At 45.2% G+C, this 12,454-nt stretch overlaps 1 protein-coding gene across 3 annotated transcripts in view; it reads right to left on the reverse strand.

The window, feature by feature from the left end:
• The window catches only part of adam11 (ADAM metallopeptidase domain 11), a 213,849-nt gene that overhangs the window by 108,906 nt on the left and 92,489 nt on the right, over positions 1 to 12,454 (reverse strand). For all 3 annotated transcript variants that reach the window (XM_038779233.1, XM_038779232.1, XM_038779234.1), the window contains exons 5-6: positions 12,362 to 12,444; positions 8,715 to 8,778 (exon numbers count right to left, since the gene is read on the reverse strand). In XM_038779233.1, coding sequence (XP_038635161.1) covers positions 8,715 to 8,778; positions 12,362 to 12,444 — 147 coding nt within the window. The remainder of the gene's footprint in view (positions 1 to 8,714; positions 8,779 to 12,361; positions 12,445 to 12,454) is intronic.

A 12,454-nucleotide genomic window follows, 5' to 3' on the forward strand; every position in this document is an offset into this window, starting at 1 on the left:
ATTATATAAGGAGCTGAAGGCGAGTGTCCGCACAAAGAACATCAGCTCAAGATATTTTTCTCTCCACCATGGGACAAGGCAGGGATGTCCTATGTCCCCCCTGCTGTTTGCACTTACGATTGAGCCATTTGCCATCGCATTAAGAAGTTCGGGAGCATGGAAAGGAATAGTGTGGGGAGGGGGGGGGGGGGGGGGGCTGGGGGTGCAGGTTGCCCGGACGTGGGGGAGGCTTCGCAGGTACAATATCACTAGTTTAGTGGGGAGAGTGAAAGCCGATCTGGCAAAGTGGGATGTCTCCCTCTGTCACTGGCTTGTCGGGTACAGGCGGTTAAAATGAATGTGTTGCCGCGATTTCTGCTTATTTTTCAATGCCTACCGATTTTCCTGCCAAATACTTTTTTCAGGGAGATTGAGGGAAGGATCACCTCATTCATATGGGGAGGGAAGGATTACCTCGTTCATATGGGGAGGGAAGGATTACCTCGTTCATATGGGGAGGGAAGGTGGCCAGAGTGAGAAAGGTGCTGCTACAGAGGGGAAGGCAGGCAGGAGGTTTGGTCTTCTGAACCTGATAAACTACTACTGGGCGGCGAATGTGGAGAAGGTGCGGGGCTGGGTCAGAGGGGCTGATTCCCAGTGGGTCAGAATGGAGGAGAGGTTGTGCAGGGGGTCAGGACTGAAAGCACTAGCAACAGCGCCGCTCCCGATAGCTCCGGGGAAATACTCGGGGAGTCCGGTTATAATAGTTTCATTGAAAATCTGGAGGCAGTTTCGCCAACACTTCGGGTTGGGGCAGGGTCAAAGGAAATGCCGATTCGGGGGAACCACAGATTTGAGCCAGGGAGGTGGGATGGAAGTTTTCGGAAATGGGAAGGTAAGGGGATTAAGTCGCTAAAAGATTTGTTTCTATGGGGTCGCTTTGTAGGATTGAGGGAGCTGGAAGCGAAGTATGGGCTGGAGCAGGGAGAAATATTTAGATACATGCCGGTTCGAGATTTTGCCAGGAAGGAGATACAGAACTTCCCGGAGGAACTGGCCTCCACATTGCTGGAGGAGGTGCTGACGACAAGGGGACTGGAGAAGGGGGTAGTGCCAGCGGTGTACGGAGCTATTTTGGTAGAGGATAAAAGCAAAGTGGGAGGAAGAGTTGGGAGAGGTTAAAGAAGAGGGGGTCTAGTGTGAGGTGCTCCGGAGAGTAAATGCCTCCACCTCGTGTGCGAGGTTGGGGCTGATACAGCTGAAGGTGGTATACAGAGCACACCTCACGAGGGCGAGGATGAGCCAATTCTTTGAAGGAGTTGAAGATGTGTGTGAGCGTTGTGGAGGGGGGGGGGGGGGGGGGGGGTGTTGTGGAAGGGGGGGGGGGGGGCGGACCTGTTGGAATACTTGACCTTGAGAAGTTTGAACTGAGGGGAAGGACGGGGGGGGGGGGGGGGGGGGGGGGGGGGGGGCTGTGTGTATTAAGGGTGACTATGGGTAATCCCTGATTTCTTTTTGTCATTTGTTCATGTAAACATGTGGGCTGATGTTTGGGAGTTGGTGGGAGGATGGGATCGTTGTTGTTGTTATGGGATTGACATATTTGTTGCTGATTGTTTATTGTTGGTGGGTGTAAATTCGGGAGAAAATGTGAAAAAGGAGAATAAAAAAATATTTTTTAAAAAGGTGCCCATTCTAGTATTCTGTCTGCACACTGTAACAATTCTCATTTTCATTGATTTAAACTTAAAGACAGCATAGCTGAATATGATCTATTAGAAGCAATAAAATATAAACTTCCCAAGGAAAAAGCAACTTAATCTTATTAAGAACCTTTCTATCTGCACTGCCTCACTTGATTAGTTCCTGCAAGTCATTGGATCGGTGCACTGATCTGAACAGTTAGCAGAAACACAGGCTGGATTCTCCGGTCCCCCAGCTGTGTGTTCCTCCAGCGGCAGGATTCTCTACTCCTGCAGCTTGTCAATGGGATTTCCCGTTGAAACCACCGCACGCCGCCGGAAAACCTGCAGACGGAAGTGTTCTGCTAGCGAGAACAGGAATCCCAAAGGCTAGAGAATTCCAGCCACTGGTTAAGTTATAGTCACGCCAGCAATTACAATTTTAACTAGTACTAGGAACATGTTCTAGAGATCCATAACTCCCTAATGCATTGGGTTCTCTCTCCACAAAAGCTGTCCGACTTGCCGAGTCTGCTTCTATTTCAGACTTCCAGCAACTGCGTTTTTTTTTGATAGCTCCGTGGAACAGGGTCATTATTATATGTTGCAAAAAATAGGTACAATGTTTGGATTCAGGAAAAATCGACAACATTTGGTAATATGTCTCAGCTAGCAGGTGTCAAACCTGATCACTGGCTTGCAAAATGTGGATTCCCATCTGCATTTTGTGAATGGTGGCCTGGATCTTTATGGGAGAAGACTAGGTTCCCAGCAATTGGTTCCAGACTGCATGTTATTGAATGAAACATTTGGTGCTTTTCTAACTAGCACATGGCCCAGCAATGTTTCATTGCTGTGACGAGCACAGTGGTGCTCCAAAACAAGGGTAAGTGATCGTTCTGTTAGTAAATGTTGCAGAAGAGCGGATGTTCTGGTAATTTAACCCAGCAGACCTAAACTCAGACCTACGTGAATTGAGAGACTCGTCATGCTCCATGTTGCATTCCGCAGAAAGAGGGGGAAGAATGTGTTCCCCTCTGACTGCAGCCCCTGCAGCATTCATTTCTCCTGGGAGGGTAGAATTTGTGGGTCTGAATATGAGGTTCAGTAAGCTCAATGCACCGACTGATCCCAGCACATTCCATGACAGATTGTGTTCGTTTGGATCTATTTCCATGCATCGTTTTGGTGGTCCTGGGCTATGTTAGGATAGGTCACTTTCGATCCGAGACCTCGAAGGCTTTTTGTGTAGTTTATTGACCTGGAAGATAACATGATTCAAAGAATGACAATGCTTTGAACAGGGATTTGTCAGGGAATTAAAATACAGTTCAAGATGGTCAACTTATGTTTTTTTTAAATCATGGCTATGTGCTGGAATATATGTTTAATTTGTAAAAGGTCATGCAGGGTATGGTGGGATTTGTCGACCAGTGGTTCGTAGGACATATTCTGTCAGATGAAAAAGTGTGTGTGTGGGGGAGGAGCTGGGAGGTTTACAGGGGTACACAACCCTCCTTCTATGCAGATCAAACTGGTTTTACTGGTGGACATTTGAAAATGAATGAAATTAAAATCGCTTATTGTCACGAGTAGGCTTCAATGAAGTTACTGTGAAAAGCCCCTAGTCGCCACATTCCGGTGCCTGTTCGGGAAGGCTGGTACGGGAATTGAACCGTGCTGCTGGCCTTGTTCTGCATTACAAACCAGCTGTCTAGCCCATTTGTTACTAATGTCACAGTGTATAATCTCCACTCTCTGGGCTGTTACAGCTTGTGTTATCTAATAATTATTAAATCCTCCTAAATCTATATGGAGGAGAGAACGAAGAAAGAAATCTAATTAAGTGCATTATTCGTTGAACTAACTTTGGCATGCGATGTGTCCTACCGCACTAGCCCATTTGAAATGAAAATCACTTATTGTCACAAGTAGGCTTCAAATGAATTTACTGTGAAAAGCCCTTAGTAGCCACATTCCGCCACCTGTTCAGGGAGGCTGGTACGGGAATCGAACCGTGCTGCTGGCCTGCTTGGTCTGTTTTCAAAGCCAGCGATTTAGCCGAGTCAGCTAAACCAGCCCCTGGCACTTCAGACAGAAGTGAACTTCCTGGGGTCTGTGAAGAGTTGTGCAAGGGTATCAGAACAATAAAGTGTTGTGGGCTTTGTTCAAAACAGTGATTCTCCAGAGTTGGCCTGCACAGCATTAGCCAGAGACTGAGAAGGCACAGGCCTCTTCCTGGATGGGAAGCTGTGGAAATTCGAGATATATCAGTGGTTTTGTAACTGCTGACAGAAATCCTGGAGCTGTGGGCACTTAGGTCTCAGAATGACTACACTGGCCTTAACGTAACTCGTACCATGTGAAATGAACATATGAGATGGTGGGACTTTGTGGGGATGAAAGATGAGTGAGAGAGTACATTAATGTTGCTTTTCCTACAACTGATATGGAAAGGTTGGTATATCTGTTGAGTTACAATGTTTGTTGGCTTAAGTATTGAGGTGTTTTGGATTCTCTTATCCGATTGGGGAGCTGAAATTAAAGATGAACACAGCAGCTGCAAGGTTATAAAGGTTTGTTTGATCTCTCACTAAGAAGTCTTGAGACTTGTACATTTAAACGTAAGCCATTTATTATGAGCCCATAACTATCTACATATCCACGGTCCTGCCATGCATGGCTGCTGCCTCCATGGTGGCGCCTTCCAGGCTCTATTCCTCAAGTCTACTACCATGTGACTGCATCATACCATGGCTGGTTCTATTCTCTAGTCCCATATTAACCCTTGCTCCGCCAAATATCTTTATATTGCAATGGCATGCTGCTGTCATATGTAACAGTTGTAATTGAGGATTTTAATCCACATCTGGAATGCATTGTCGGAGTCCATTAGTCAAAGTATAGCAAGTAGGAATTCCACCTTTACTTGGCAGCACTCCCATGGGATAATAGATTTATCGGAGCTTTCTCATGTGCCCCTTTAGTAAACGAATGAAGCATCTGCGTGTTTTGGACTTGAGCTCTGAAGACATATCACGGACACAACAGGAAAATGAAACATCCCCTAAAACTAGCAAGTGTCTCGCAGAAATTATTCTGGCATACTCCATCCCACTTGTCCCCAAATTGAGGGTATTGGCAAGCCAAAAATCAGCACCTTTCTCCATCCAAGCGCTTGATGTTTTACAGCCATTATCAATATCAGTGTTATATTTGTAGGTATTTGAAGCCATTAATCAAAATGATCCTTTCAGGGATCACTAACAAGATTGACTGCTCTTAGTTTCCCCCCTGAAGAGTCAACAATATTTCTATTTGACTAAAAGACCGCCAGAGTCTGATAGTTGTAATTCTTATGAAATGTAATCCTGTCTATCTGCACTGCAGTAACCCAATTACAGTGTTCGTTCATTGCCAAGTCTACACTGCAGTAAATATGAGCTATGACATTGATGTGACTGTGTTTTCAATGGTTCATCATCCACCTTGATTTATTCATAGCATATCCTGGAGAGTCTGTGTCAGTTAGTAAGTTGAACCACTGTCACGATGATAAAATGGGAAGATGCATTACCAGATCCGTTAAGCTCTTAAAATAGAGCAATGAATAGGTTCGTAGATTTGGAATCCAAATATTAAACTAGTTCTTCTTACAAGGGAGCTGGCAGTATTGCTGCTTTTATATTGGCACAGTTTTAATTCACTGCACTGGATCTGGTCACTTGTGAGGCAACTTTCTAAATTTATGCTAAAACTGGCTTCTCTCAGGAATATGAGGATCAAACGGGAAAGTGAAGTTGAGGTTGAGAATTAGCCACGGGCTTATTACCACTGAACCATCAGTGCAAACCACCCCACGGGTATATTAAATGGTGAAGTGGGCTCGAAGGGCTGAATCATCTACTAATGTTCCTATTTCTTATCATCTTATATTGGATATGGATAAACTCGGAAACCTAGGAGGAATTGGATTATAACTGTAAGGGCCAGATTTTCAAGGGATTGGACCATTTCTTCAAAACCCTTTTTTGCTGGCAGGGGGAAGGGGGCAGTGTATGAATCACACAGGCAGGAAACCATTTGAAATTAGTGCCGAGTTCAAAGAGACCCCGTTTTTGCACTTCAAACGGTATTAATCCGTAGTGTGTGAACTTCAAATTTGTGGAGGAGGCATAACTGCTTGTGATGGGTGGATAAGATCTGTTTTAAGTGTCATGATCTGAAGTAATTTAAATCCCCTTCCCTTTAAAAATAAAATAAAAAACAGGCTGTAGCTTTCAATTCGAATAAAACAGCAGACATCCTTGCTGGGGTGCATTGATTGACATGCCACCTGATATGGCTGAGAAAACCTCCCCACTAACCATCTAATACTGCAATTTCAATAGGCTTCACTATTCACGTTTCCCAATTGTTTATATTCGAGCTAAATCCATTATGAATGCTTCGCTGAGTTTCAAAAGCTAATGGAGGGCTCAGATCACATATTTGATTGACAGTTTTAAGAGGTTATTGAAAGATCAGCTGCCTTTGTTGTGTTTAGTCAACAGAAGTTTATTTGTTTTTACAACATATTGACTGCTTCAGGAGATTTAAATTTTTTGAATGGGTTTCATGAATGAGACATTTTTTTCAAGTATCAGGCATGAGTGAAAGCTCCTTTAGACAGCTAGAAACTTGTTTTGCTTTCATTTCCATACGGCTCCTGAGGTCCTCCAATAGTGGATACTGGGCGAATGGCTAAAGGCAGAGAATGATAGGAAGATGGGTGAGAAATAGAGGGCCTAATTGTTTTTTAATAAAAGTGGGCTAAAATTAGAGAACCAAGGCAGGCCTTCCAACCAGACCTGCCTCAGCAATCGCCTGCCTCCAGAAGTGGCAGGCCAAACCTTATCCCGACACTGCCTTCTTGAATGAAAGGGTGGGGGGCCTTTTAAAGGTCTGCCAAATTGGGAAGTTGCGTGACTCAATTGCTGGGGAAATTTCAGCCCAATATGTTTACAGGGCACAATTTTCAAGGAGACCCACAGCTCCGTGAAACGAGGGAATCCAAATATCCAAGGTCAATGGAAGAGATCCATTTTCAAACTACTGGAGGTTCAAACATGATGATGGGTTTTCATGTGCTTTGGACACCTAAATTGCCAAATGACATACCTAACTAGAGGAAACTCGGGCACAGATTGACAAGACCCTCAAGTATGCAGGGATGCACTGCTGGAAACTCCCCATCTAAAACTTCAGAAACTGTGAGCACTGGGCATTGGAAAGCTTCTATCTGCTTGTCCAACCCGTACCAGCTTACCCATTAGGAGCCTGGCCTGCAGGATTATCCAAAGTGGACTGTGAAGAATTCCAGTCTTTGGTGGTAGGTCTACAATAAACCAGACTGACTGGCTAATCATTACTGAAAACAGAGGCTCCAGCTGATTGGTGCAACAAACAGCACAGCCTTCAACACAACTATGGGCGGAATCTTACCACAGAATGGCAAATTTTCAGTTCTGGTGGGAAAAGTGGTACATCAGCAGGGTATCTCATAGAAATTTGAGCCTCTTTGCTGAAAAAAGATGGGTGCCCCCCCCCCCCCCCCCTTGATGAGGGATCCCCTTGACTGCCTCACACCGAGCCAAACCAGTTGTGAATGATGCTGGGTGAATATTCTGTCAGATGGGGAGTTCAATTCTCTCCAGATTTTGAGCCTGCACAGAGTTTCTCATGGGCGGAGAGTGCGGGCTCAAAATCACACCCACTGAGTGCATTGCCAGCATCCTCCCAACCGCAGTATGGGCACATTCCATACAGTACTGAGCTGTAGTTTAAATAGCATTTGCAACTTAATCAAAAGTGCCAAGTCCTGGATAAATGAGTATCCCTCATTGCAGATCATGTCTTTAGCAGCTGGCATCCAAATACAGGACCTCTGCCTTTAACCTTATGGAAGGACGAATGCAATTCAGCTAATCACATGCCAGCCATCGTGATGTTCATGATATGCGAGTGCAGTTTTGCTCAGTAGGCCAATGGGTAAATCAATTCCTTACCTCCGCCTTTATCACAAGGGTCATTAGCACACGGATATGTCTGCCATGAAGATGAATCCTGTTCCAATTTGCTGATTGACAGCTCAGTGTAGTCCAGAGTCCGTTTCTCTTGCTACCATTTATCACAAATCTCATCCGAGCCAAGATATTCTGTTACATGGTGAAGATAGGCTACACCAGGAAGCACCTCTTGTATGGCAGAAAGTTAACCTACAATGGAACTTTGCTGTCACTTAAAGAGAGATGAGGAAAATCAGGATGCCCTTTGCCTTTTCTCAATGCATTCTCAAAGAACCGTATACCGTCATGTGGCTATTTAAGAAAGTGGATCTTTCTTCTCCATCTCTCAGCACTACTTTAGATTTTACCTTTCAAGGAGACACTCAAAGCAATTTGTAAGGCTGCTTTTTTAAAGCTCCCTCTGATAGTTAGATCTCCACATAACCTAGAACATTCCATTCCTGCAGGGGAGTTGTACCTCAGAAGGTGTGGGGGGCTCGGCCCAGAGGTCCTCATAAAGGACTGAAAGGCAATTTCCTGGAAAGTTCAAACTTCCATTGGGCAATTACCCTGCACCTGGAACATTCCATATTTGAATTTAAATTGGTCATTTTGGATGGTTCTTAGCAGAATAGGTTAGGAGGTTAGGAGAAATAAAACCACTTTTTTTAAACTCCTGATTAGCTATGATTCTGCCCACCACAACCCCCAATCCCCCCGGAAACCCTCCTTCCAACCAAATACCCTTTGGATTCCACCACCTCTCCCATCCCTCTCCCGACTACCTTACCCCTGCTCCCCGGTTACTGTCCTGAACACCCCCAAACCCCTGACTATCTCCACCCTCTGACTACCCTCCCACGCCCCTCCGGCTATCCTCCCCCAGCCCCCGGAGGGAATTGGCAATCCAACGGTGATTATTACTCCCCGGATTTTCCGTCCTTTAGCATATTGTTGGACAAGTTGAGAAAATCACGAAAGACTGGGCATAAACGCCTGGGCTTACCTGATCGATCTCGCTGCCCATTACTTCAATAATGTAAGTGAAGTTCCCATCATTAAACACACCGCTAGAGAGAAGTAATTAATAGTTAGGAATTAGCTCAAAATATATTAGGGAATCTCATCAAAATATATTCACAATCCTGAACAAATAGACAGGCCTTTTAAAAAAATAAATTTAGAGTACCCAATTAATTTTTTTCCAATTAAGGGGCAATTTAGCGTGGCCAATCCACCTACCCTGCACATCTTTGGGTTGTGGGGGTGAAACCCATGCAAACACGGGGAGAATGTGTAAACTCCACACGGTCAGTGACCCAGGGCCGGGATAGAACCTGGGACCTTGGCGCCATGAGGCAGCAGTGCTAACCACTGCATTACTGTGCTGCCCTAACTAGACAGGCCTTAAAGCTCCTTTATGCATTGGATCATATAAAAAAGATACTCTCTTTCCTGCTTCGCCATTTAAATTCAGCCCCCCACTATTATGTTTGTCTGCCTTTATTTTATAGTCATTTATTTTCTTCCCTTGTTCTTTCTATGCTCCAAGTAAGTCACCTAAAATGTCGCAGTGCACCCAAAGTATTGAAATCAGTCTACCTCAATGTAGTCTATCTCACATTGCGACATTGCGCGAGATGGTGTTTGATCGCGGGAGGCATGGCAAGCGGGTAAACCCCGGAAGTAGGATCTCCCGGCATCTCCCGCCGCTTCTTCGGGGGCAATGTGACAAGCAAACACCACCCCACGTTTCACATGTACACCTCGCTATCTCATCTCTTGGCGAAATTGTCAGCCAACTCCAGTATTAATGAGTCAAACCTATCTCTAATTAAATATTGGAAAGACTAAAAGCTCATTCCCTACCGCAGCTCCATTCCCCTCACCACCGAATTCATCCCTCTGCCTGTCAACTGTCAGAGTCCGAATCAGACTGTTATGTCTGACCCCCGAGATAAACTTCTGACCACATACCCATGACATCACCAAGACTGTTTATTTCCATCTCTGCAACAACATCCTACTCTGTTCCTGTCATAGCTCATCCATGGCTTTGTTAGCTCGAGGATTGACTATTTCAATATGCTCCTGGCTGGCCTCTCTCATTTTATTCTCTGTAAACTGTGGCACAACCAGAACTCTGCTATCAATGTCCTAATTCGCAGCACGTTCCATTCAACGATCACCTCTGCTCACTGACCTACATTGGCACCTGGTCAAGCAAACTTTGCTTTAAAATTCTCCCCTTTTATTAATTTCCCTAAATAGCCTTGCCCTGCAATCTTCATAATCTCCCCCAGATCCACATTCTCTGGAGATAGCTGTACTCCTTTAATTCTAGCCCTTTGGGCATCTTCAAGTACATAAGATGTAGCAGCCAAAGTAGACCATTTGGCCCATCGAGTCTGCTCCCCCATTCAATGAGATCATGGCTGATATAATAATCCTCAACTCAACCTTCCTGCCCAACCCCCGTAATCCTTGATTCCCTTCCTAATTAAACATCTGTCTCTCTCAGCCTTGAACTTACTCAACGACCTAGCCTCTGCAGCTCTCTGCAGTAATGTATTCCACAGATTCACTCCCCTCTGAGAGAAGATTGCGATATTTAATCCGCCTTCAGTCACCTTGGGTCTCAAGTTCTATTCCCAGGGAATTCCAGAGCTGAACGGATTTTATAAATGAAAATTATGCAAAAGGATTTGGAGACAATGTGAGAAATAGGTATTGAAGTGGATGATCAACCGTGATCATATTGAATAGTGGAGCAGGCTCAATGGGCTGAATGGCCTACCCTTATGTTCCTAAACATCTCCACCTCTCTCCCCTCAGGGGCTGGTTTAGCACACGGGCTAAATCGCAGGCTTTTAAAGCAGACCAAGGCAGGCCAGCAGCACGGTTCAATTCCTGTACCAGCCTCCCCAAACAGGCGCCAGAATGAGGCGACTAGGGGCTTTTCACAGTAACTTCATTGAAGTCTACTCGTGACAATAAGCGATTTTCATTTCATTTTCATTTTTCCTTTAAGATGTTCTTTAAAACAGGGGCTGGTTTAGCACAGTGGGCTAAACTGCTGGCTTGTAATGCAGAACAAGGCCAGCAGGGCCGGTTCAATTCCCGTACCGGCCTCCCCGAACAGGTGATGGAATGTGGCGACTAGGGGCTTTTCACAGTAACTTCATTGAGGGCTACTTGTGACAATAAGTGATTATTATTATTATTTAAACCTACCTCTTTGACCAAGCTTTTGGCCACCTGTCCAATCCACGTTGCTCCAGGTTAAATTTTGCTATATATCTCTGCTCTTTGGGGCATTTTATTATATCAAATAAAAATGTACGTTGTTGTTGGATACGTAAAATTTTACACCTCTACAACATGCAGAGCCCAAGCATCATAGACACCCTGCAGCTCATTGGTGACATCTCAACACAGGCAGTAGGTAGGCAGTGTTCCTGCTCCTCTGGCATTTTGTGTCCATTGCAGGTCAAAGATCACCACCCAGCTTTTTTCCTTCATCATCTCCATTAATTCATACCCCTCAACTGCTAAGTCCTCGATCTCGTTGCCAGGGAAAGAGGCACGCAATCTCCCGATTATGCGCCAAAGTTATACACTAAAGTTATGCCATTCTCCAGGTCACAGGGCCCATCTTTCAGACTAACGGACTGAAATTGAACCGTAATAGGTTGAATTATTGAGTTTTTTCTCTCCCCCTCCTTTATTCGTAGGCGTCTCAGAATCCTGCAACCTCTTCCAGCAGCAGACTGTGCAGATAACCTCTCTAGCTTCCCCAACCAACACTAATAACTAAATTTATGTGAGATTGTCATCTGTAAAGGAAAAGTATAATCTGTTCAAATGCAGAGACCATGGGATCCTGAATACACCACAACTGGGTCACGTTGCGCCCCTAGTAACTAAAAGCCAGTTGTTCCAATGTGACATCAGCAAACTTCAGGATGCTTTAGCACACAACTTTGTGAGTAAATAATATATTTGGAGTCTTTTTATTGAAGACACTCAAAGCCGGAATAGACAAATCTTTGCTCTCTGAGGGAATCAAGGGATACGGGGAGCTGGTGGGAAAGTGGAGTTTGAAATCTAAGATTAGCCAAGATGACGCTGAATGGTGGAGCAGGCTCGACAGGCCATGCGATGCTCACAGGCGGGCTGGAGTTAAAATTACCACTGGTTGACTGGGTGAGGAAACCGAGCAGCAGGAGATGAGAGCAGCTGGAGCGGGCAGATGCATGCTTTTTTCATAGCATTGCTTGTGAGCCAAGAGGAATAGGAATGCTTCCCTTTGGTCCCTCAACAAATGCTGTGTCACGATGGGCTGCCCTTCACCACCCCAAGCCCTCTGTGACCCATGCTTCTCAGTCTTCTTCCCTGGGATCTTTCAAGTCCATCTCACTCCCTCCCTCCGAATTGTCAGCCTGATACCCCCCACAAATCACCATCTTTCCTGACTACTGGCTTTGCTGGATATTGAGCGGGAAATGGAGTCGAAACTGCTAACTGAGGGCCTGCTGTTAAACCTGGCAAGATCTCAGTGGCACCGGCATATTTCGCACCTGCAGCCCTCTACTCTCTTCCTGCAGATATCGGTGCCAATGAGCTGGTTGCTTCCTAGGTAGTTGTACTTACTTCAGCCCATGGCATGTTGACATGGCCACGAATGAGTTAGAATTTCCTCTGATTTTTCCATGGTAATAACAATGCTCACCGCCCTGAAAAACA

The sequence above is a fragment of the Scyliorhinus canicula genome, chromosome 19 (genome assembly GCF_902713615.1).
Source record: "Scyliorhinus canicula chromosome 19, sScyCan1.1, whole genome shotgun sequence".
Classification (NCBI taxonomy): domain Eukaryota; kingdom Metazoa; phylum Chordata; class Chondrichthyes; order Carcharhiniformes; family Scyliorhinidae; genus Scyliorhinus; species Scyliorhinus canicula.